This window comes from Aphelocoma coerulescens, chromosome 14, assembly GCF_041296385.1.
Source record: "Aphelocoma coerulescens isolate FSJ_1873_10779 chromosome 14, UR_Acoe_1.0, whole genome shotgun sequence".
Lineage (NCBI taxonomy): Eukaryota > Metazoa > Chordata > Aves > Passeriformes > Corvidae > Aphelocoma > Aphelocoma coerulescens.
The window spans coordinates 4,439,140-4,462,935 of NC_091028.1; the positions used below are offsets into that span (position 1 = coordinate 4,439,140).

The window sequence follows — 23,796 nt, forward strand, 5'->3', positions numbered from 1 at the left end:
AAAAAATCAGAATTTCCAACAAATTACCTTATAAATTCATTTAATATTTTTAATTTTGATGAAAATATGCTTCATTCTACCCACTTAAAGGGATTTTAGGATCCTTTCAGGCTTCAGTGAGTGCTGAAAAGCAGTTAATTATGTTTGTGTTTAAGGATACATATTTTACAGAACAGCAGCTCTGTTTTAGTGGAATTATTCTTTCATTTCTCTTCAGCTATGACAAAACATAAAAGTATTTTTCTTTTTGTTTTAGAAAATGGTATATAGAGGTTTTCTTCCAGGGGATTTATTTGTCCCGTTTCCACTTGGTAAATGCATGGCCATACCTGAGTAGCTTAGTGCTGTTCTGAATGAATTTATTAAAATATCCTTCTCTGTTTTATAATACTGAGTTAAAATATATTTTAAAAACCACTTTTTGTTGCTTTTGGTGAGGAAATTTAAACATTTGGCCTCACTGTAATGAGGAATCTGGACCTTAATCTGCCAAATGTATGAAATGCTTTCATGCTCACTCCTTGTGGTTTGGGTCAGCACTGAGATCAGTGCCTTGCAGAGATTGCTGTGATGGAATAACCCAGCACTGCCACGGGATCTCTCATTCCTGCTTGGAACGCAGTGATGGCACCACTTGGAATGGAACTCTGTCATCAGTTCAGTTTCACTGAAGAGTACAGCCCTGAAATTTGCCTTAAGAGCAAGAAGAAGTGCAAAGCTTATGAGTGTAGCTCTTAGGAGAGTTTGTAATTTGATGTGCTTGCATAAATGAAATCAGGGGCTGCTTAAATGGCAGGAATCTGACTAAAAAACCTCTCTCCGGTTCAGGTTGTCATTTTTTTTTTTTCACACTTTTTTAGAGAGCACAGAGATAGAAAAGTTTCAGCCTGTTTACATTATAACAGTGATTCTTTTCACTCATTCTAATAAATTACTATCATTATTTTATTATTATGACTACTACTACTACCACCACCCCAGTCAGGTCCTTGCAATTGATAAGGAATAAGAAAACACTTTATGGGCACATTGTTTACTAAGCTGATATCCTACATATTAGTTGAGGCACAAATTTTTTAATAGATCCACTCCCACCCCCCCCTTCACCTTGGTAAAGAATATTGGATTTTCCAGTTCAGTGAGTGTCTGGTCGTTGTCATTCATGTGCTCTATTGCAGTTATTGTTAATGGTTATATGAACAGCAAAATAGGAAGCATATATCACCTGTCAGCCTGTGTTCTCTAGACCCATCTTGGGTTAAATTATTGTGGGATTGAGAGCAGAAGCTGCTAAAACTCAGGTTCCATAGGGAGGTTGTGGATTTTTTTTTTCCCTCTAAGGTTTAGGATTTGTGCTCAGTCTTTAAGGAAAAAGTTTCAGTATATTAGGATCATAAATTCTGAATTGGTCTTGCCAAAAAGTAATTTAGAAAGTTTACCAGATCAAATAAAAGTGTATTAACCTGGTTTATAGAGAAAGAGGGACAAATACATTTTTCTGCTATAATGTGATTCTAACAACTTTCTAGTTTAAGGGAAATGTGTGTAGTTATACTTACCATGGGCTGAAAATAATTCATCAAAGCAATGTTCTGAGTTCAGGAACAGTGCCACTTGTGCTCCATCAAAAAGTGGGCTTTATGTAGTCAGTTTTTTTAGCTTTGAAATTGATCTACTGTCACTATTTTACTTTGTTTTAAATTGTGCAGCTTAGATACTATCCAGTATTCATGCTTGGGTAACTCGACTGAACTGGAAGAAAAACTTTATCAACAGCACAGACTTGTGTATTTGGCCTATAATACAGAATGAACAGACAGAAAATGTCATGTAGAGGTAGCAGGGGGCTGATCACATCTCTGATGTAAGTTTGTCCCTCAGATTCTTTTGGCCATGCTGAGTTAGCATTTCTTAATATGAAATTCTTCATTTTGTGCAGATTTTTTTTTTTTTTTTTAAGTCAGATTTGCTGCAACAATCTTTTAAATGGAATTTTGAAATAAGTATGACAATCTCTTTTTCCTGGGTCAACACATCACCTACTTCATTAATTAAACTGGAACATTCACATTTTATCAAGTGTCAAATAGTTGAAGGTTACAGAGAAGAGATGAAGGATTCTCCTTAGGATTGAGAGAAATGTGTTGGTGTGAATTCTAACATTTGAGAGAGACCTCTGATGCATTTTAAATACTGGTCTAGTTATTCACTTTTTCACTGGTGAAAAGCACTGTTGATATCCAATCAACTGTTGATGAACAAATTAAAACCAAGCAAAAGGGTGTGTTTTTCAATAGTATATGTAGTTTAACTGTGGGATTGCAACGGGATATTTCAGAGGCCAATAAGATGAGGAGTTTCTGGAACAGGACGGACGAGTTAATGAGAAGAAATCTCCTGGTTATGAAATGGTAAAGGAGACCTTACCCTGTTCCTTATCCTGTTTGGAATGGAGAGCCTGCAGCCTCAATCTTAAGGCTCAGCTCACGGCTGGTGCATTTAAGTAGAAAAGCTTTGGGTTTAGGCAGGAGGGAAAATGAGAGTTATAGAGGTACTCCTGAGGTTTTTAGTCCTGGACAGCTCCTAAAAGTCAATAGTGTGATGCTTGATGCTTCATTCCTACTGGATTTTCTGCTGTGAACAGATGATTTAACCTGTCTGGTAAGTGAGAAATTGCAGATTATGAGATTAATAAAGATAAAAAACTTTTAAAAAAAAATGTATTTAGATGGCTACTTTTTTCCTTTTATTACTCTACTCATTTAAGAAAAGGAGGAGGAATCTGGTTTTCGTAATTTTTTGATTGATCCAAATCTGTTTATTAACTTCTTGTTATGCTGCTTTAAGATTACCTGACTCCTCTCTCTCCCAAATGCCATAGCTCATTTTTGCATTCATCTTTCATACACATCTGTGGGGGAAAAACACTTGCCAGTCCAAATATACAGTGAAATCAGTTCTAAAGAAAATGCAGGAACTGTTGTATTTCAGTTATGTACTGGAATGTCCTCACATACTGTACAGTATTACATGGAGATGTTTATTATCTGCAGATTAAAAATGCTGCATTGGTTTATTAGATATTTAAGAGTATTTACTACAACTAAGGAATCAATATTCCTTATTTAAAAAGAAGGTTAATTCATCAGTGCACATGGATCTATACACAAAACCACAAAATCTATGGGCACAATTGAAGAAAGGGGTTTAGGGGAGTGAGGAGGCTGTGTGGTTTTATGGCTTTTGATGAGGGGAGGGGTGGTTTGGTTTGGTTTGGTTTGGTTTCGTTTGTTTGCATCTACTTCATGGTACATCTCCTGACCAGCGCTGAGACAGAGCCATCCTTTTGCAAGAAGATGCCAGGGACAGTTGGGTTCAGTGATCCTTTGCTCATCCCTTTAGTGCTGATCTATAGGGCAGAGCATCTGTCTGGGGGGAAATAGCCAAGAAAAGATGTAGCAGAAATGATACACCATGTGTATGCTGACTCCAGAAGTTCATGGATGTTGGTGCTGAGACACTTCAATGGAAACCAAGTGTTGTGAGCTGCAGCACTGGGAGAAGGGCAGGCACTGGGAATGCTGAGTGCTGAGCATTTTGGGGCAGTAGCACGTCGGTGCCACTGACATTTGTCTGTTTTCCTTGGCAGGCCTCCCTCCTGGGCTGGCTTAGCTCCTCTCTGAGCTGGGGAATGGATGTTATACATTGGCTCTAATGTGACCAGTGTCTTTGTAGCTGTGTGCTTCTGAAAATGTTTGGGAAACCAAAGGGTTCTGCTGTCTTCACGACAGGATGGCTTGGCAGATGTTTCAAAGGAAACTGGGCTTGTTTACCCTACACTGTGCATGGAAGAAGAAATAACATCTCAGTCACTCTCCTTGCCAACAAGAATAAAAATTCTGACTCTTGGTCGAAAAGAAAACTTCTCAAAGTTAAATTATACAAACTTTCTGCCTGAGGCTCCAGTTCAATTCTTTATTTCTCTTGGATGTTAAAGCAATAGCTGTCATCACCAGAGCTCCTTTTGAATTTGTTCATAGGAACAGTCCTTTGGATGCAGTGTTCACTCATGCCTTTGTCATTGCATTCTCATTAGTGGAATGACACAGAGCTGTGGCAGGAAGCTGAAATAATTTTTGGTGTATGAAGCACCAGATCATTTGTGACCTGACTACTCGTGACATTGGAGAATAGGCAGGAACTGACACATTAGGATGAGTTTCTGATTGCTGTGGGTTAACCCCAGTAGGCAGCAAAGCCCCACTCAGCCACTCACTCCCCCTCAGCGAGGCAGAAGTGAGAATTTTCGTGGGTTGTTTATCGAGGGAAGTCTTGAGTCCAATATGAAATTCTGCTTCACTTTTTCACTCAAGAAAGTATAGTAAATACATAGCCAGCTTACTGTGAAGGTAACTGTTTCACTGCACAGAAACAGTGATGTTTTGTGAAAACATATTAGAATCATAAAACTCTTTGTGATAATCTAAAGTATAGTGTAATATCAAAGAGAAAATAGATTTTTACAGAGTCCTAATTTTCCAGGGCTCTTCTGCAGTCATCACACATCTTCTATCATTAAACAATTTCTGTCCTGTCACTCTGTAAGCTTGAAAAATCTCTATTTGATTTAAAATTTATGCTTTTTATTACTGCATAGCCCAAAATGATTGAACTCTGTTTAACAGTTCAACCAAAATCCTCTTCAGTCTTGAAGGAACTTATTTTGTGAAAATTTGACTTAAGTGAAATAGTTTTATTATTGATTTATACTCTGTGCCCACACAGTCCCCTCTCAGTAAACACAGACTTCACAAAGTGAATCCTCTTGATCTCAGCATCCTCACCTCTCTTTGGGGTCTTTTATTAGCTGGAGTGGGGCATGGCTTTGCAAGTGATGTTCTGTCTTTTCCTCAGGCACTAATTTATGAAAAAACACAGGAATATCTTTGGGCTTCTATTTATTTCCCTGTCAGATATGGCTAAACTTAGTAAAGATATTCTAAAGGTGTTTAGATGTCTGAGGTATGAAGCAATTTTATATTCCTGTTTCCTGTAGGAAACCTGACTGAAAAAAACCAGATTCCTTCAGGAATTGTGTTGTGCCCTTGTGCTGTTGTTGATTTGAAAACATAAACTGTCAAATTAGGTTTCTTTCTATAAAAGTTGCATCTGTGCTCTGGGTATATATTGCCAGTTGTCACCTCACCCAGCTTACACAGTATGTGGCCGTGCTGAAATCACATCAGCAGCTTTCTTAACAACACCATGAATTTATCAGGAATATCTTTTGACCACCTAGATGTCAGTGACTTCAAATATACTACTGTTTATGTGACTGTTGGTCTACCTGACACCTTAGGCAATTTTATTAGATTTAAAATAAATTTTATTTGATTTTTTAAAATTTAGTTTGAAAATCCAGTTTTAACAGTTTAAAATTTACAGTTCTGGAAGTTCCTGTGTATTTTCAGCCTTGGAAATAGAGGGACATATAGAAAAGGAATTTCAGATTTGACCTGTAGATCAAATGATCTTGCATTTAGGAATCTTAAGTGGTTTTGTACTTTCCAAACTGATAACTTTATCTAATGCCAGTTTCTGTTGCCATCTTTGAAAATGAAAGATTTACTAGCCCCAAATTAAGTCTTAACCTGATCTAGGCTTCAAAAGCAGATAGATACACCTGGGTATTGCTGCATGACTGATTCACACCTTAAAATTACATCTATATCTTCTGAGAATGCTTCCTATTTTATGTGTGGTTTTTGTGCAGTTGGGATATCCAAGGATAAAGGTGGAAGTTTTACACGGGTAACTGTGCATCACTGGGCTAATGAAACATCTGTTTGGAGAGAGGAGGGCAGTGTGAGGCACGAGGATCCTGTGCTGTGCAGAGACGTGTCTGTGCATCTCTGAGTATTTAGAGAGCACTTAAGAAAAGGACAAGTAACTCACAGAGGTGAGAGAAGGAAAAGAAAGAGGAATGTAAAGGTTTTATATACTCCAGTCCATAAAGCTTCAGCAGCAGCAGCACCTGTTCCCTCAAACAAGACTGTATTTATGAAAAAATCAAAGCTTTCCTTGGGGAAGAAAAGGTTTTAACTCTTGATAGCTTTGAAAAGTGTAAATGAGCATAAGCAAATGGCTGGAAGCAGAAGAAAGCAGAGCTGGGTGTTCACTGGCACAGCCGGATGGTGGGTGGGTGTGTGGGAGGGCACCACACGAGGCCTTTCAAATCTGTATTAAAAATACAGCAGTATTTTTATAAGCAGTAATTTTTTTATTATAAAATTTTTCAGTTCAGTTTCCAAGAGTTTTGCAAACCTTCCTCTTACAGTATGTCTGCTTTTATCTAGAAACAAGACATGAAAGCTCCCTAAAATCTTGAGAAGTTTGATTTTCAATCTGTGATCAGATGGGTTGTTTCCTTTTTGACTCTATTCAAACAGCCCAAGGCTGCCCTGAGGCATCAGAAATAGGTGCAGATGGCCCAGTTTTCTCCTTGTTTGAGCTTGTAGACACAAACCTCTTGGTCCACAAATGTTAGTAAATAGAAATGAAGCGATTTCTTTCAAAATAAAGCTCCTCTCCTACATCTTTAACATTGCAGCTGTTGAAGCCATTCACATCCTTGAATTGGTTTGTTAATTTAATGAGGCTTCTGCCTGAGTCCTTCAGTTGCTGGGGACAAACTTAGTGAGGACTTGAATGTCACATTCTAAGGTTTCATTTTTCATTTATTTTCTTCTTCAGTAAGTATTACTGTGTGGTTAATTTGTTCTCTGGGATGGATGAAATAGAACTAATATGAAATTCAAATGAATTCTTCTGCTGGCAGCCTGTTTGTTAGCAGCAATAATGAAATATAATGGCCAATGGATAGAGAAAAACATTAAGTATTTTCCTCAATACTTCAGGGTTTTGGTATATTTAAGCAGTCAGTAAAAATATCCAGAAAAATTAATTTGACTAGAATTTGACTGTGTACTTTTAAATTTTATATATGTGTATATATATTCTTATTTTGTTTGAGATCATGGTATCTTTATGAATGCTTTAGTCATTAAAATGAGTCCATTTCAGTTGTACAAATTTCAAACCTAAAAAAACCCCGAACGATGCAAACCACCTTTTATCTCTAAACTACTGGTTGGTTTATGAAACTGGAAGCCAATATTGGGAAGAAAACCCCGTGATTTGTTGGCACTTGTTGGGGTGCGAAGGACACGTGCAAAACACCTGACCAGCAATAGGTGAATTTTTCACGGGAAGTTGGACGGGATTTTACAAAGTTATTTGCTTCCACCTACTGCTCATCCTTGATATTACAGAAGAACGCAACCGAGGGAACACTTGGCTAGCTGGAGTTCCAGAGGCTCATCTTTCCTCCCCCTGCGCCGTGGGAGCGGACCGTGTACCCAGGAATTGAGTTTGCCTTTTATCCTGCCTTACATTCGCGTGAGGAAAGAAAAGCTGTTGGAAGTTCAGATAACTTCCCTAAAGTTTCCTATTCCTTATGGTCGTTTTGGGTGGTTGGTTTCAGGCAGCCTGTGCTGTCATGATGGGGCAGCAGAGGAAAATGGGGTTTGGATGGCAGGGAGAGAGCAAACTCCACAGGGTGGGGTGTGTTAGCAGGACGAATGGATACTTCTGATTGCACTATCCCTGAAAACAGGAATGCTTCAGGATACTGGATACTTCAGGATACTGATTTCACTATTCCTGCTTGCAATTCAAGGAGTAAAATTAAATGTAGAATTACAGAAAGTATGTAAAATAAAGTTTATGCAGGTTTCTACTGCATGCTAAAGCCAAAACATTATGCAGGGTCATGCTCCTACCAATAATTACTTCTGCTTTCTAGAGCTTTTACTTCACTCTGTTCAGTAACGTTTTTATAATGCTACTGTTGAACAAAGGTGGTAGATTTGCTTCCCAAGAGCCCAGTGTGTTAAACTTCAAAAATCCCAGCTCTTAACCTTGTGCTTGTCCTGCATTGCTCCTGATGTCCTGCAGAAAACCTTGCTTTGGTTCCCTGTTGCTGCTGCCAAACAAAACAGACCAAAAAGGCAATATATAAAACACAGAGCTCTTAATATGTTTGGAATAACGTTATTTAATTGGCTGTTGGCAGTGACACCAAGAGAAAAAAGGAATTGTGTTGGTTTTAAACTGAAATGGATGGGAGGGCTTTCTATTTAATTCTCTCTTTCCCATGAATCATCCTATGAAGTATTCTATTGTTACATAGTTTGCCTAAGATAATTCTTCAGAAGGAACAGATTTTCTGTGTTTTTACTTTTTTTTTCGTGATGTAACAACATTAAAGAAGGTGTCTGGTGCATTGTTCAGATCTCTAGGATTTTACAGTTGCTTTACAGCAACGGTGCTTCTCAATCTCAAATAATTCACAGAGCTGGGAAATTTGCAATACACATATGAAGTGACAGCACTTTCTCATTTTGCCTTAGAAAAAGTAGCACAGATGTCTCCCAGAGAAGAACATTCTCATTTCTTCCCTTCTTGCTCTGAGATTGACAGATGATTCATTCTGATGATTTTTAAAGCTTAGGGTCTGTGTACATTTATTCTTTAAAAGAGGTATATCTAGGATGTAGATGTATACTCAAATATTTACATTTAAACATAGATTTGATTAAGTCAGAAGCTTCACTGGTTTAAAGAATTACAACACTAATTGCTTCAGAAAATTAATTGGTTTTTATCTTGCCTTTGTTCAGAAGTCTAAATCCATGTGTCTAGCCTTGAAGACATCCAGCTATTTCTTTAGCTAAATCTGACTTTACATAATTTCAAAGATAACAAGTTCTTGCTGGCTTCAATATCCAGTGAGAGTGAACCCATCCAGATGTGGTTTTCATTGCTAAAGGTGCAGTGGTTAATTTGTAAAGATTCACTTTCCATATCTTTAGACAGAAAAGCAAACACTAAGGGATGAAATGATTGTCTAATGTTCAGTGATAAAACACAGAATAGAAATGATGTAATTTGCTCTTCAGCCTGAATCTTTTCCTGGTGGCTGGTCTCAGTCAAAGGCAGGGGCTCATTTCCAGGTGAGGCTCGTTGTCTCTAATTCCTGATTGAGCATGGGAGGCTCTGGGCTGGCCCCACCTGTGGCTGTGTGGGCTGAAAGGCTCCACTTGTGCCCTTTCCTTGCTGCTTCAGGTCACTCTGGCAGATAAGCTGTGCTGGGAGGTAGGTGGGTTTTGTTTCATCCTGGTAAAACTGCATTTTTAATTGAGTAATGAATGCTTATGAACTCGGGTTTCTTAGAAATTGCTTTTAATGGGAAAGGACAGTGGTGAAACTGCAAACTAAAATTTTCCATGAGCAGCAGAAGGAATCACAGTGCTGTTGGGTCTTCAGGAATATTCATCATACTGAGAGCCTGTAATAGCCACAACTACAGGCTGAGAGGAGCTACTTTATTCTGCTTTCGGTTAATTTAGGTCAGTGTGTGAGACAGAGGCACTCTTGTCCTTGGTAATATGAAAAGATATGATTCATTTTTGATTAACCAATAAATATGTTAGAGAGCATTACATTGTTTCCAAAAGGTGACTTAGGGCACAGCTAGGACATGAAGAGTACTGGTGCTGATGAAGTTTGAATTCATTCCCCTGAGGTAGAAGGCTTTTTAAAGCTTTTCTCCCTCCCTCACTCACCAAAAAGAAGTGAATGTAAATATCCAAACAGTCTCAGGAAGTGAGCCTGTAGGCAGAGAGAGTATTTCCTTATCCTCCACATGGGAGACATGGTGAGAGACTGTCTGGCTGCCAGTAAGTCACACTTGAAAGGAAATTTTTGGGTGTTATATTCCACAAAGTACAGTCTGGTTCCCCATGAAAAGGGATGGAATATAAAGAGTATTAGAGGTGCTGATTTATATATCAGACTGGCTAGAAGAACAAATGATTTTTTGCTGCTTAAGTGACACAACTTGATATGCCTCATGAAAACACCTTTAATATAATTTGCTGTGAATTAAGGTATTTTTACAGGAAACCTTGCTTCATCTTATTTGGTTGAATGATTTAATTTCTAAAATTGTTTGTAGGGAAGAAGTCTTTGGCTTTGAAGTAAAACCAGTCCTTCATTTAAAATGAATAGGCATGCTGTTGAAGAAACATGAATTCTTTATTTTACATGTGTTTTCATTTTTAATAGGAGCTGCTATTTGCTATCAGCCTTAAATTTGCAGCTTGGAATTTATGTGCAAGTAACTAGCTAAAAATCCAAAATCTTATTTGAGTAGGTCCAGCTTTGGTGAGAGGTTGGGGAGTACTTTTAACAAAAGATTGTCCCTCATCCATATGTTCTTTTCCCAATAGAAATCTCTAAAGCTGCAATAGTTAAGTAAAATTTGCTTCCAAGGATAGTAAAGTTGAAAAGAAAATTAGGTCACTTGTCTACAGTTTAGTGACTTGAATTGTATTTGGCTTACTTAGTGTCCAGTAGTAATTTGTTGTAAAAAGGGTGAATGTGAAGCTGTAAATGCATTTCAGAGTATAATTTTTTTTGTGATAACCATTATCTGTGCATGTCTTCAGCACAAAAATAGGTTCAATGAGTCAAATACCTTAGAAATAAAAGGACCCTGTGTTGGATGTCATTAGGTTTAAGTTAATTTGTTTAATTCCTGAAGAAAACATGTCCAAAATATCCGCATGTGTACAAGCCTGTACCCACACACATTTACATGTTTATCATAAATAGATGCTTTGCTGCTCTTGCACATTGCAATGAGATTCAGACACAAATATCTATCAAGTCCTAATTAGCACTTGATAAGACAGCAGGTTGAGCAGTTTTTTCTCTTTAGCTTACTTTTATATTTCTTTTGGCTTCCATCACTAGTTTATTTAAAAAAAAAAGGGGGCAAGCAATATATTTTCCTCAGGATGGAAGTAAAAAAGAGAATGTATACTATCAAATCATATTTTTTTCTTAAGAGCTGACTACACTGTACTGAAATAGGCTTGGGGATTTTTTGTGTTCTTTCAACCCTGTCTTTAAATTTATTCATGTTTATTAAACTTTACTACTTCACCTAAAGGCACAATACTAAACATTTTATATTTAAATGGACTCTCTGTACAAAAATAACAGTTCTTCAGCCTGAGCTGTTCCCCAGTGCTGGTCAATGTGCTTTGTGACATGGGCTTCTCTGTTTGTGCTTTCAGGACACTAAAGCAGAGTGCAGTTCTGGTGTAGAACCTGAGGACAGAAAAGTAAGTGGCTTGTTTTAATGTGATTTTTCAGGCAACTCTAGTAGCTGAGATTTTCTCTGGCTGTTGTTTGGGTTTTTTGTTTAATTAAACCATGTGAAATTATTTTATGGTACTTTGTGTGTGTGTGTTCATGTTGTATTTTTACTTCAATGGGGACGGAACAGTCTTACTCTATTAAATATACTTGTTAGAAATTTGAATAACTGCTTTTTCAGAAGGGAATTATAGTCTTAATCTCTTTATACTACAAAAAGTTTAAAAGGCAGTTTCACTTCCTAGTCTTAATTTACATGATTAAGAAAGTTATTTTGTGTCTTTCATGATACAGTTGTCATGCCATGTTAAGTATTTGTAAGACTGCAAGATGACTAGTTTTTCTTGCTGTATAAGTAGTACCTTTGAAACTTTCTTTTCTTTTAAAGGATTGATTAAAACAAATATTTCCAGTTTTATTTTCTCTGGACAAATATAAACCACGTACAAAATATGTTTTCAGTTGCGTTCTTCACCTTACTCATGGTAAAAACTAACCAAAAACAAAGTCTTCATAAAGAAACCTTCAGCCTAAAAAAAAAATTAAATTGTCAGAAGTAAGTATCAATCCAGTTTTAAAGGGAGTAATGTGTTTTGTTTAAATATCTGTTGCTCCTGAAATTTGAAAATCTGGATTACTAGATCTGTGCTTAGGGTATTTCTGTGTCAAATAGTCACTGAGTTTGTGGAAGTGTTGAGCACGTGCCATGTGATTTAAAGTCTAACTTCAGCTGGTACTCAGTGTCCCACTGGAGCTGCAGGTTCTCAGCATTAGCTTTTATCAGACTCTCCAGGTGCTTCCATTTAGGTTCATGTTCTTTTAGAGTGTGCTAAAATCCAGGCTGGGACCTTACTTCTAAACCCCAAGTATTGGGTTTTTTGATGTTGGTAGTGACTAAACTGCCCAACCCAGAAGTTCTTTTTGCAGTGTGAATTATGGGAAAAGGTGTCAGGAGCCTGACAAGCTTTGGACAACAATTTATTAATGTGCTGTATTTCTTCTTCGTTGAATTTCAACTTGCCTTTTATCAAGCAGAGGCACCAGCCTGCTGCCAGTAAACTGTGGGGTTTTTAAAGGTGTGTGATACTTTGGTTTGTACCTCAGTGGGAATTACAGGAGATGTGTGTCTGATGCTTTCTCTTGTGACTCAAAGTGGCTGCTCTGATCTGGGTTGGTTTCCTACAGGGTTATTTCCACCTTCATTGACTCAGGATATCCAGCTTTCATATGCAGAGACTGCAATTAGCAGAAAGGATTGTCTAGAAAACCCCTCAATTTTTCTTCTTCCTTTTGTTATTTTGCGGAAGCGCTTTGAAAGAGCAGAAATGTGATAAACACCTGTTGTTGCATGATAGGTTTCATTTTTTCTCTGTTTGGTCCCAAAACTGAAGCTTCCACCAAGTTTAAGTGGCAGTTGTTCTTGCCAGTCCAGGGAGAGAGTTACCAGTGATCATCAAATACAGATATATCAATCTTGGTTAATGCTAATGCATTGTTTCATGTTTATTGAAGGCATCCATTAAGAATGTAATGTAATTCATAAACCTGAAACATTGTAAATAAATATTTTTATTTCCTCTAACTTGAAATCAAGACAAACTACTGCAATTAGGGCATGCATCATTAGTATCTAATAATTTGCACTTCCATAATGAAATACACTACTAATGAACTATAACATTAGTAATTAATGGGAAATTCTCCCAGTTAACCACAAAATACAAACCTGCAAGGTGCCTTTTCTTGTGTTCCTTTTTTTCTGAAGTTTCCTAATCTATAATTTCTGAAGTAGAAATTTATGTAGCCGTGACCAAAGCATTGCCTGGAGGCAAACTCAAATTTAATAACTGTACTTATTATTTTGAAATCTATTATTCTGTAAATTACAAAATAGCAGTTAATTATCATAACCACCTCATCACTGTCATCTGTCTCTCCTTCCATTGTCTTCAACTGATGTTTTCATATAAGATTTTTATTTATTTTCTGCAAGGATGAAAGCCCCCAGGTTTGAGAATACCAGGTGACAAGTAATGCACAGTCTGCTCTCTCTGGCCTGGATAATTAGGCATTACTAAATTGCCTTTACCATTCCCAGCAGAGGACCCATAAGTCCATGTAAAACTCATTTCCTGCATAGTGAGTACTTTTTTCTGCATTTGTCACACCTGAACTTTCTTGTATGGATCTCAAACCACCATTCTGAACATCACAATATTGGGTGTTTAATGAATCATGGGATCACAGAAATGGCTCAGCTTTGCTTCTTAAAGAAACACGTGTAGAAAAGTGACGCTTAAATTGTCACAGGAAGAAACCTGTTAAAAACATACCAAATGTGATTTTTGTAAAAATACAGTGGTATCTGCAGCTAGCCACGTGATGTTTTGGAATTTGAGTCGTGATTTCAAAGCCTGTGTGATGTTTTGCTATTACAAGGACGATGACAGATGGTCAGACTGTTTTTCCTTCTACCCATGTTTTCTGATATAACTCTGTGTGTTGGACACAAACAAAATGATTGTGGTGGAAGGCAATTAATAAGGATATTGGCTATTTTGCCAAGAGGGAGAGCACATGGATCCCTTTGAAGTGCTTTCATTTGATATAACCAAACCCATAGTCTGTCTCTAAGAAGACTTCTAATGTGTACAGCCTTTCTGTTGGTGTTGCTTTTACACAGCTCCATCATCTCCCATTACCTGAAAAACTTGCCCCTCATAAATCTCTCTTGTTTTTTATTTAATCTCAGTTCATATCTTTACTTGGTCTGAGCAGTTACCTTTTTTTACTCTGCCATTGTCATCTTGTCAAATTAATTCATGGCAATGCTGTTAAACCAAAACTCTGGTATAAAGTTATCTCTTCTGACATCCTTTGTCATTTCTACCTGAAATGGAAAACTGACACCGCAAACTGAAAGTGAACTCAGTGACCTTTCTGTGCTGGGTAACTTTCTCTCAGCTAGTTTTTACTATGCTGGAATGTTTTATTCTTCAGCTCTGGCTGTTTAATTTCTGTTTTATTTTAGTTTATTCTTCCCCTAATGGGGCTGTGCTGGCTGTAATGTGCAGTGCCATTCTCCTGCCTGTTCCTTGCAAGCAGAAAAATGCCCCCATTCAGCAGCAGCTCAGCACCATTAGCGAGGGGCTCAAGGTCACCCAGGGTATCCTGCTGCATTTTCCCTTCTGGAGAAGGGAAGGGGCTCACTGAGACAACGTTTTTGAGACACATCTTGACTTTAAAATTTCCCACTTCAGAGCTGGGAGCACAGAGCTTTATGAGAGCTGTAGAGTTTATGGGAGTGCATTAGGGCAATAACCCGATAGGTCAGGAAGTTAGGAGGGTTCCCTGGAGTGACATAATGTTTCATAACTCCCTGTTACCTGCTCTGGGATATGGGGTAGGCAGTAATGCCTTTCCTTTTCTCTGCCTGCCGTGGAAAATATTTTTTATATATATATATATATATATATATATATATATATATTTTTTTTTTTAGTACCTTCTGTCAGTGGATCTCAAATTACTTTACAAACAAATTAAAAACACCTATGAGGAAAGTACTTACAGTTATATGGCTTGAGGTACATATGGAGAAGTAGAAGTGTGAAGGGCAGATGTAGGTGAGGTTATAAAGTGTGTCTGAGACAAAATGAGCAGAAAAAGAAACAGCATTACAAATATATTTTGCTTTGTCTATTCAATGGCTTGTTGAAGGTTTGGTTTTTTTTAATATTTATCCATAGTGATCATATTAAGATGTTTTTTGTGGAAGTTTAAGGGAATTTTTTTTTTTTTTTTTTTTTAGGAGAAAACATTTACCCAATTTCTCAAATCTTCTTCAGATTACTGTAGAATGGAATTAGTAGGGGTATCAAATAGTGAGGAGCTGATAAGCATCATGGAGGGACTGAGTCAACCGCTGGCATCATAGATGTGGATTTGTTATTATACTGTTTCCTTTCATGGTAATCCCTCTTTCTGCTGTTTAGGGGCTCTCTAGCAGTGAATAGGAATAAGTGTCATTTTTATTCCCTTGTTAAGGCATCGTGCAATCTGTGTAATTGTGTAGATTATTGAGATGCATGTTTAGTCACATTAAAAGAAATTATTTTTTGTTCTGAGAGAAGATCATAGACTGAAATGGATGTAAGGAAGCGTCTAAATTGTATTTGGGTGTAGATTTAGAGGAATCTCAGGAAGTTTTGAATGTTAATGGCCCTTCTGGTGTCTGACAGAGTGAACAAATGATTCCTGTTTCTTCTGCCTCTTTCACTGTGGTACAAACAGTACCAGGTGTTGTTGAAGCATTGCAGGACAGGACCACACAAAGTGTAGAGGGTTACAGAATTCAGGAACCAGGGGGAGTGACCCAGAGGGGGAATAATGAGCTGCTCCAGGAATAGCATCCTCCTGTCACAGCACAGCAGATGTTTCCCCTGACATCTCAGCTCATGTAAGTCAGATTTATGTGATGCTTCTTGAGCCTTCCTCAGTACAGAGCTGGAAGTTTCCCCAACTTCCACAAAAGGGTAAAGTTATGTAAGGGCAGTGTGTGAAGTGTGTGTTGTTTGTTTATTACCAGAAAAGTTACTTGAAATTCATGGCTGATTCCATCACAATTATTTGAATTCAAGATCTGTTGCATTCCAAAGATCCTAAAACTCAGGAAGTTGAATCAAACCCATAACCTGCGTTGTTTAGGCAGTGTTTATTGTTATTCATGCTACTCTTAGTGGTACTTTTAAATCAAATGATTTTATTCTCCTTTATCTTAGTTTTATGTTCTTTTCAAATAACAGCAATGCTTCTGGAAAAACAGGGAGCTGAAAGTTGCCCTGGAACTTAAGACACTGCGTTAGTCAGCCTAATAAATATTGGCAATTCTAATGTGAGGAATTGCTCAGAAATCCAGTCCATTTCCTGGCATGTGGCATGACAGAGTGCAAAGTCTTGCTGCAAAGTTTCCTGGTATTTGAATGCTCATAATGTCAGCCCTATTACTGCTCTCTTGTTCTTGCTGTCACTGACATGCAATTATGGGATTTCACAACTGAAGTGGTGACAGTTGCTCCTCTGTGTGTGTGTGTCTGTCTTTCCCCTTAATCCAACTCTATCTAGCAATCTGTAATTTGATGAAGTGGAATTGAAGTGACAGGCGTGACAGAAGTGCCAAAACAATAATTTGACCTCCCACTGAAGTGTCAACGTGTTCTGCTGCATGACTTTGACATATGCTGAATACACAGGAGGGACATGGATAGTGTATTTTCTGTGCTGCAATACCTGGTAAGGCAGGGTGCTAAAAAAAGCTTTTACTACAGTGTGTCTTTTTGCCAACGTGTTCCATCTTGAGCTGTCACATCTCCTATCCTTGTATTTCTGAGTATAAACATGATTACTGTTGCAAATAAGTTATATTTTTATTGGGAGATTTTTTTCAAATCTTCATTTTGAAGATATTTTGATGAAATTACAATTCTGTGATTGTCTACAGAATAATTTCTCAGACTTTATTTTACCTTTTTTTAAAAATCTCTTCTACATTGAAAAAAATTTCATTAAGTATATAACATATTCCTTCTAATAACTCCTAAAAAGCTCACTGAGCTAAGAAGAGCATTCTTTTGTAGGCATGAATGAAGTATTTTGGTATCAGTGAAGTGAATATATGCACAAGTTTCCTTGGTATATATTCATAGGTACTGTACCTGCATTGCATACAAGTAATTAAGTTTCACCTGGGGATGAGGGAGGGGGCAGAAGACAGAAACTTTTTGCTTTAATACTTGGCTAAATGTAAAGTTAAAATATTGAGATTCAAGGGGAAAAAATCAGAGGGATGAAGGAAAACTGAGGTCCGATTTGATGCTAATTGCCTGTCAGAATTAACTGAAAAATGATTAATGGAGACTCAAGCTTTGCTGAAATTTTGTTTATATCTGGCCATTAGTTTTCTACAGGTATAAAAACGAGGGGAATAGGCTTTTGAAGTTATATAAAAAAGGGAAAAGCCCACAGATCTATAACTATGAATATGCTGCGAATGGGAACATGTTTTGGACCTTGTCTGTGTTTGTGAACCAATAAAACTTCCCAGCAATGGGACAGTGCAACTTCTGCTACTGTGGTGGAACAGTTCCTTTTCAAAGGTTTGGGGTTTTGTCAGCTTTTCATGGCCCAGACTCCTCAGTGTGTGGTTTTATATTGTTTATACATGCCAGAGAGTTTAATGGTCACTGATACTTTAGGAAAAATAAGTTTCCAGTTGACAGTTCCTTCCCTGTTCTTTTTCTCACTTTTTAGAATAAAAACGTGGTAGATTTGATAAAGAAGTTAAAAACAGAGTTAACAGTATATAACTGTGACCCGCCTTATTTGCAGGTATTTTTGTGGTCACAGGGTTTTTTGGACCAGGTCTAAAGAGCACTGAAAGGGGAGGGAGACCTTACACTGGTGTGAGAAAAATGATCCCTGTACAGACAGAAGAGTCTCAAGTTGGGGGCTTTTCTTTCATTTAACTTACTGCCAGCCTGTGCTTAGGCATAGAAATGCCTTGTTCCTACATTTCAGTTTTCCTCTCAGTAAGGAAAATAGCCACTAACAGGGCTGTTTTCATAACTATCCTCAAAGAGCCCTGTTGGTGAGGTAGAAATCTAGAGATCAGGTATTTCTCCAGAAAAAAAAAAGGGAAATGTGAGTTCTTTTATGATTTCTTCTATGTCCTTGTAGTAGAGCTCCTGTTGAGACAAGCCCACAAACATGCTGCTGTAGAGGAGGTTGCAGTTGCTTTGTCTTTATTTAAACCTGACAAATGGTCTGATCTCAGGCTGCTTCTCTGTGGTGTAAAAGTTGGGTAGTCCTGTGTGCTCTTCACTGAAATTATTGTACAGGAAACTTGGAAATGGTACTTGAGATTTGCGAGAAGAACTCGGTGCCTGCCACTGCTCTAAATCATAAAATGGAGAGAGATAAATATCATTCCTTCTGTGTCAAATACTGTATCTCTGTGGAAAGTTTAAATTTTGGTATTGAAAACTTGAGTCCTTTTAGGAATTGAACTGCTGCTTATATTTTTCGTTTGTTCTTCTTATAACCAGTATCAAAAAGATTCTTATGGAAATACTTAGGAATATTAGGTATTAAAAATTTGTGTCTTTTTCTTGCTACTCCATGTCTTCAGCATAACTATGGATGGGAGCAGAGGTTGCTCTGTGGGTCAATTTTGTACCTGCAGCAACTTCTGTGTCTGTTGAACTGGCTTGGAATTCTACACCAGGAATGTTTGGCTCCAGAGGCTGGAGCTCTGTGATTCCTCCTCTTTATTAACCCCCTGTGTTGGTATCCAGGTATTGTCCAGGATTTGGCTCGTTGTGGGGATTCTTTTTTGGGAATGGAAGGCTCTCTGAAAACAGTGATTCAAAGAGAAGTATTGCTTATGCTTAACAGCATTGTCACAGAGAAGAAGGGAAAGAATATCACCCAAAGGATTTAACACACTGTGATGAGCTGGCTGAGGCAGCAGCTGAGTTACCCCCAGCCACCTAACAATGGGATTGGAGAGAGACAGGAAAGGTAAAAGCAAGAAAATTCATGAGTTGAGATAGAGACAGTTTATTAAGTGAAGAGACAAAAAGCCCTAACCCAACCCAAAGTGCCAGGAGATGCAGAAGAAGCCTCCAGCTGCTGAAAGTGTTTCCAGGAAGGAATCCCAGCAGCAGGACAGGATTCCTCTGGTCAGTGAGGGAGTGATGCTCTCGCCTCCTTCTGAAGCCATCAGTCTTTTGTTCACTCACAGCATTAGCTCACCTGTAGGATTTATTTATTTTTAGTTGAAAGGAGTCTGTAACTCTTTGAGCTGCCTCCCTTCAATGTGCATATTCCAGCACTTCCTTGGGAAGCAGAGGACACATTTACACACTGCTAATGGACAGGGAAAGCCTTATGGCAGTTGTATGTGCCTGTAAATTTCTCTCATCTCGGCACACATTGATCAGATGGCTTTCCAGGAGCACACGCATGGCAAGATTATCAGTGGCAGATTGTTTGCAGCATTTTTGAAGGGGACAGACTGATTCAGATGATTGTTTTGTTTGCCAAATTAATATCTGGGATGTAATCCAACCTGATTAACAGCATGGCTGTGATTGGATCATGAAAGGGTAAGCAGACATTTGGAAGGTTTTTTTATACCTGCTGGCTCTGTTACTTTCCCAGTAGCTTGAACATGTGCAAGAATATGCTTCTGTCCAGTAATCCAATTCATTTCTCATTGATTCCAGTTTGTCTTTTTATGTTGTATTGGATCTCTTGCCAGGTAAATCTTTTCTCTGTAGCAATAGATGGCTTTTTATGGCTTCCTGGTGTTGGGCAGCTTGATCAAAACTTCCTAATTCCATTATTCCAGAACTGATTTCTTCAGCAGTGATGCACGGTGTCTTTTCCTCTAATGAAGCCTGTTATTATAAGAGCACTTTTATTTAAATTTATATATCTCTATATTTAGAAACCTGAATGTGTGCATGTTTCTGTAGTCTTTGAAACATTGTTGAGGATTCTTATGTAAGGAGTAAAATAAGGGTTAATGGATTTCTTTTTCTTTCAGTTTTTCTTAACAGAGGTGTGTTTTATTGTCTTTCAATTTGATGGATAAGACAGAGACCATGGTTTATGTATAAACCATGTGCTTTCCAGATTAGATTGATGTAATCATAGCAGTTTTGCACAGTTCAGCTAAAAATCTGTTCTTCTTGATCAAGGTCAGAAAAATCCAGGGATTCTGCCATTTATCTCTTCAGTACTAAAATGGGACACCCAGGGCAGTATTAAAAGGGCTGGGATGCAGGCATATCCCACTATGTCATACTTGCTGTCTCACAACTCTTTTGAAAAAGATCAGGGATTATTTCTGGAAAAAAAAAAAACAGTCTCAATGTTGATAAAAGAATGCTGATATTCAGAGTTTAATGTGAGGCTTCTTTTATCCTTCCTTCTATCCTTCCCTATCAGCAGGCTAATGTACAAAAGAAAGTTAATTTAGCTTTTTTTCCTGGATAATGGCAATATGCATACCATGCAAGGAACAAACATTTTGACTTCAAAACAATGCCATTTAAAAAAAAAAAACCCTGATCTCTGTTACTGTCTTTCACTTTCAAGACTTGATAAAGGTTGAAGTCTAAGGAACAGAGCAGGTTTTTTTACATGTGTGGATTGTCTACAATCCAGCAGGGAACATCTGTTTCAGCAAATTTGTTTGGTGTGTTTCTTAAAAGTATTTGATTTGACGTGGCCTTTTGCTGAACAGGTGATTGCTTAATGAGTAGTGCAAGACAAAATTTGCAGGGAGGGGTAAAATATTACTTAACTGAGGTGCTGTCACACCAGCTGGGTGGAGAACACTCTTTGTGCCTTAGAGGATCACAGTTAGGACGCTGTTACTGCTACCTCCTGAAAATTTTTGCCTTTGCACCCAAAGTTTTGTGCTGTTTTCTTGTATTGCTGGCTTGTATTTCATTTGTCCTCATCTGCCTGTATTATTGTATTTCTCCTAAACAGACTCCATTATTTCTTTGGCTCACAGCAACCAAAGAAAATCAGGCTTTGCTTTTTAACTCTGAGATGCCAGGTGTGGGAGGTAACATCCAGTCAAGAATATATTGGCTGGCTCTTGTGACCTTGGCAAGTCAATATCTCCACCATTCTTTTTCAAAGCAGTAAAATACATTTCTAGATTAAAAGGGTTGGGTTTATATCTGCTTTGATGCCTTTTCTCTGCTGTTGAAGATGCAAAATGCTTACTTGGTTTATTTCCAACTGACACTGGGATGAAATTGCTCCTGACAAGATTTGAGTCGTTTTCTTGAAAAGTTGAAGCAACTGAAGAACTTTGCCCTTCTATATTGGTGATATTCTATAAAATGCTTTTGAAGAACTGTGATTCACTGTTTATTAAAATGTAATGAATTTTGAATCTTTGCTACACAGTCTAAGTAAAAAAAAATGCAAAAGGTAAATTGAAAACCTTTAATCTGTATTGCATCAAACCTGTGAGAGCATTAAAATTCAATAGCATGCAGAAAAGGAACACTCCATGCCTTCAGGACAGCTTCATTTGTATCAAAGTCAAAATCTCTTCAAAAATATGTGTCAGATTAAGAACATTATTAATTAAGAACAATACAAGAGTATTAATTGTTTCAGTTCTGTGAAGTATGACATTCTCCCTAATTTAGTGACCAAATTTTGTGTATTAAACTATCTTTTCTCCTGCCACCCATACCACTGTCTTGGCTTTTCATGTGTTCTTGCCTGATGTTTTAGTCTACAACACTGACATGGTAATTTCCCTATGTACTTTACTGTAAAGGAAGAAGTCACTTCATATAATCACAGATAATGTGATGTAGAAATTAATTTTGTCTGCAACTCATTCTAGGGAGACATTAAAATGTGCAAACTTGTTTTTCTGTTTCCAGGTAGTTGCAGAGCCCTCGTTGATTTGATACTGTAATTAGATAACGTGACACCTATTTTTTTTTAAAATTTTGCTCCAGCAGGTGGACTTTATTGAATCTGCCTTGATACTGTATTTCCCTTGCAAATAGAACTTGTTTTGTCAGTCATCAAGTGCAAAAGTTGTCCATGTCCACCATGTACCTAGTTTTGATCAGAGCACAAATTAGTACGTGCTTGTGTTTTCCAGCTGCATTTATTTTCCAAGTTCTTTCCCAAAAAGCTGATTGTGTCTCAGATGAAGGCTGGTTTCTTTAAAAGACGTCTGTGCTGTCACAGCCTTCCTACACTGTGCAGAATAACTCCCTGACACACCAGATGCTGGAGTTCTGGCCATTTTTTGTTTGCAGTGAGAAGCAAATGCTTTCAAGGGATGTGGAAATACATTCTTCAAATGAGCCCAGGTGACCTTATTCACAGTCACTGGCATTTCCAAATGAATTTATATGGAATGTTGCTGTAGGATTGAAATTCCTTTGAAGAACATCCAAAAACTTTGTAATTCTGGGCATTCCCTCAGTCCTCGCCATGGCCATTAAGATAATTCATGCAGCTGGGTAAGGTTGCTCTATTTGCACTGCAGCTGTGATTCCAGTGAGACTCTCTCTCTCTCTCTCTTCTGTGAGGAAAAAAGTGTCCAGTTACATCTGGGGGAAAGAAAGGGTGATGTGGGATCACTTGCAATGCTTCCAGCCTCAGCTGGAGTAGATGCAAGTATTAGTTGTTGCTGTGAGGTTTGGCGATGACTGTTCCAAATCTTTTAGTGTTTGTTCCTAAGTCAAGTCCTCCAAGGAAAGTGTCATAATTTTTAGAAGTTTTGCACAGTTTTCAAGATTGTTAACCAGTACAAACTCTGTCAGTGTCCATATTTATTTTGGAGGCTCTGTAAGATGAACTCCATTGGGAATTTATTAACTTTATGCCTTTAAACCAAACAGCAGCATACTCAAATCTGATCTGTTGTTCTCTGGCACAGAAGTCTATGAGAACTGAGATTGGAACCTAGACCAAGTTATTCTGCGTGCTAATGAACTTATCTTTCAAAACATTGCTTGTACTTACTCTTTCACCTCAAACACTGCATCAGAATTCATTAAAAGAGCTCTGAAACTTCATACTCACTTTAAAAAAGCTGTTGGTGTAAATACCACAGACTGCTCTTACCTTGCCTCTTGCTTTACTGTGTATTTGAAACCTACCCATGCTTATTGTGAGTTTTCCCAGGGCCACATACATCATGTACTGGGGATTTTTTTATCTGAATTTTAGGACCAGACTGATGATCTTAACAGTCCTTAGTTACCAAAAATGTCTCTCCGTTACTTTTATTTGAGCTTTGTCTAAAACACCATTCAAGTTGGATTTGCTTACCCTTAAAGTTTGGTAAGCTGTAATTCCAGAAAGTAGAGAGGTGCTGTAAGAATCATTATAAGAAAGAAAATGCTGGTTTTTGTTTTTTTTTTTTTTTTTCTGCCATAGTGAAGTACAGAGTGGATTATATATGTGTGGTTTAAACGTTGGAAGATATGTAGTTTTAAACACATTGTTGTTGTAGTCTCTTAATTAATGAAATATCCCTTTGTGCATTTGTCTGTAAGGTCCCCAATAATATACTGTTTAGCACTGTTTTTCAAATTACATTTGTAATTAGTTTAACTTAAAGTTTAAGCTAATAACGCTATTTAAAAAAACCCCAAACCAATAAATGACAAGGCAAATATGATTCTAGATTACGTGGCATTTCTAGCCACAGGTTTAGTGAGTTGATTTGAATGTTCTGCACTCATGTTCTGTGTTTACTTGAGAATCATATTTGCATTTATGTATTCAATGCTTTTCCGTGTAAATACTACAACTCCCCTCGGTATCATGTATTTTTGCAAATGTGCATAGGACTAAGGCTCGTTCTTTTTTTACATTAAAGTGTTTAGCTGGCTGCGTTTCCCCACCTCATGATGATATAGCTTCCGTAGCCAGACGATGGCACTGTAG

General features: G+C 37.7%; 1 protein-coding gene across 38 annotated transcripts in view; it reads left to right on the plus strand.

Moving 5' to 3' along the window:
- Nucleotides 1-23,796, plus strand: part of RBFOX1 (RNA binding fox-1 homolog 1) — a 1,132,467-nt gene that overhangs the window by 601,855 nt on the left and 506,816 nt on the right. For 32 of the 38 annotated variants that reach the window (XM_069030260.1, XM_069030257.1, XM_069030263.1 and 29 more), the window contains one exon: nucleotides 11,205-11,252. In XM_069030260.1, the coding sequence (XP_068886361.1) occupies nucleotides 11,205-11,252 (48 nt within the window). Of the gene's footprint in view, nucleotides 1-9,142; nucleotides 9,221-9,306; nucleotides 9,471-11,204; nucleotides 11,253-16,410; nucleotides 16,579-23,796 lie in introns of those variants that run through there. The other 6 variants (XM_069030296.1, XM_069030300.1, XM_069030293.1 and 3 more) reach the window with 6 other exon arrangements.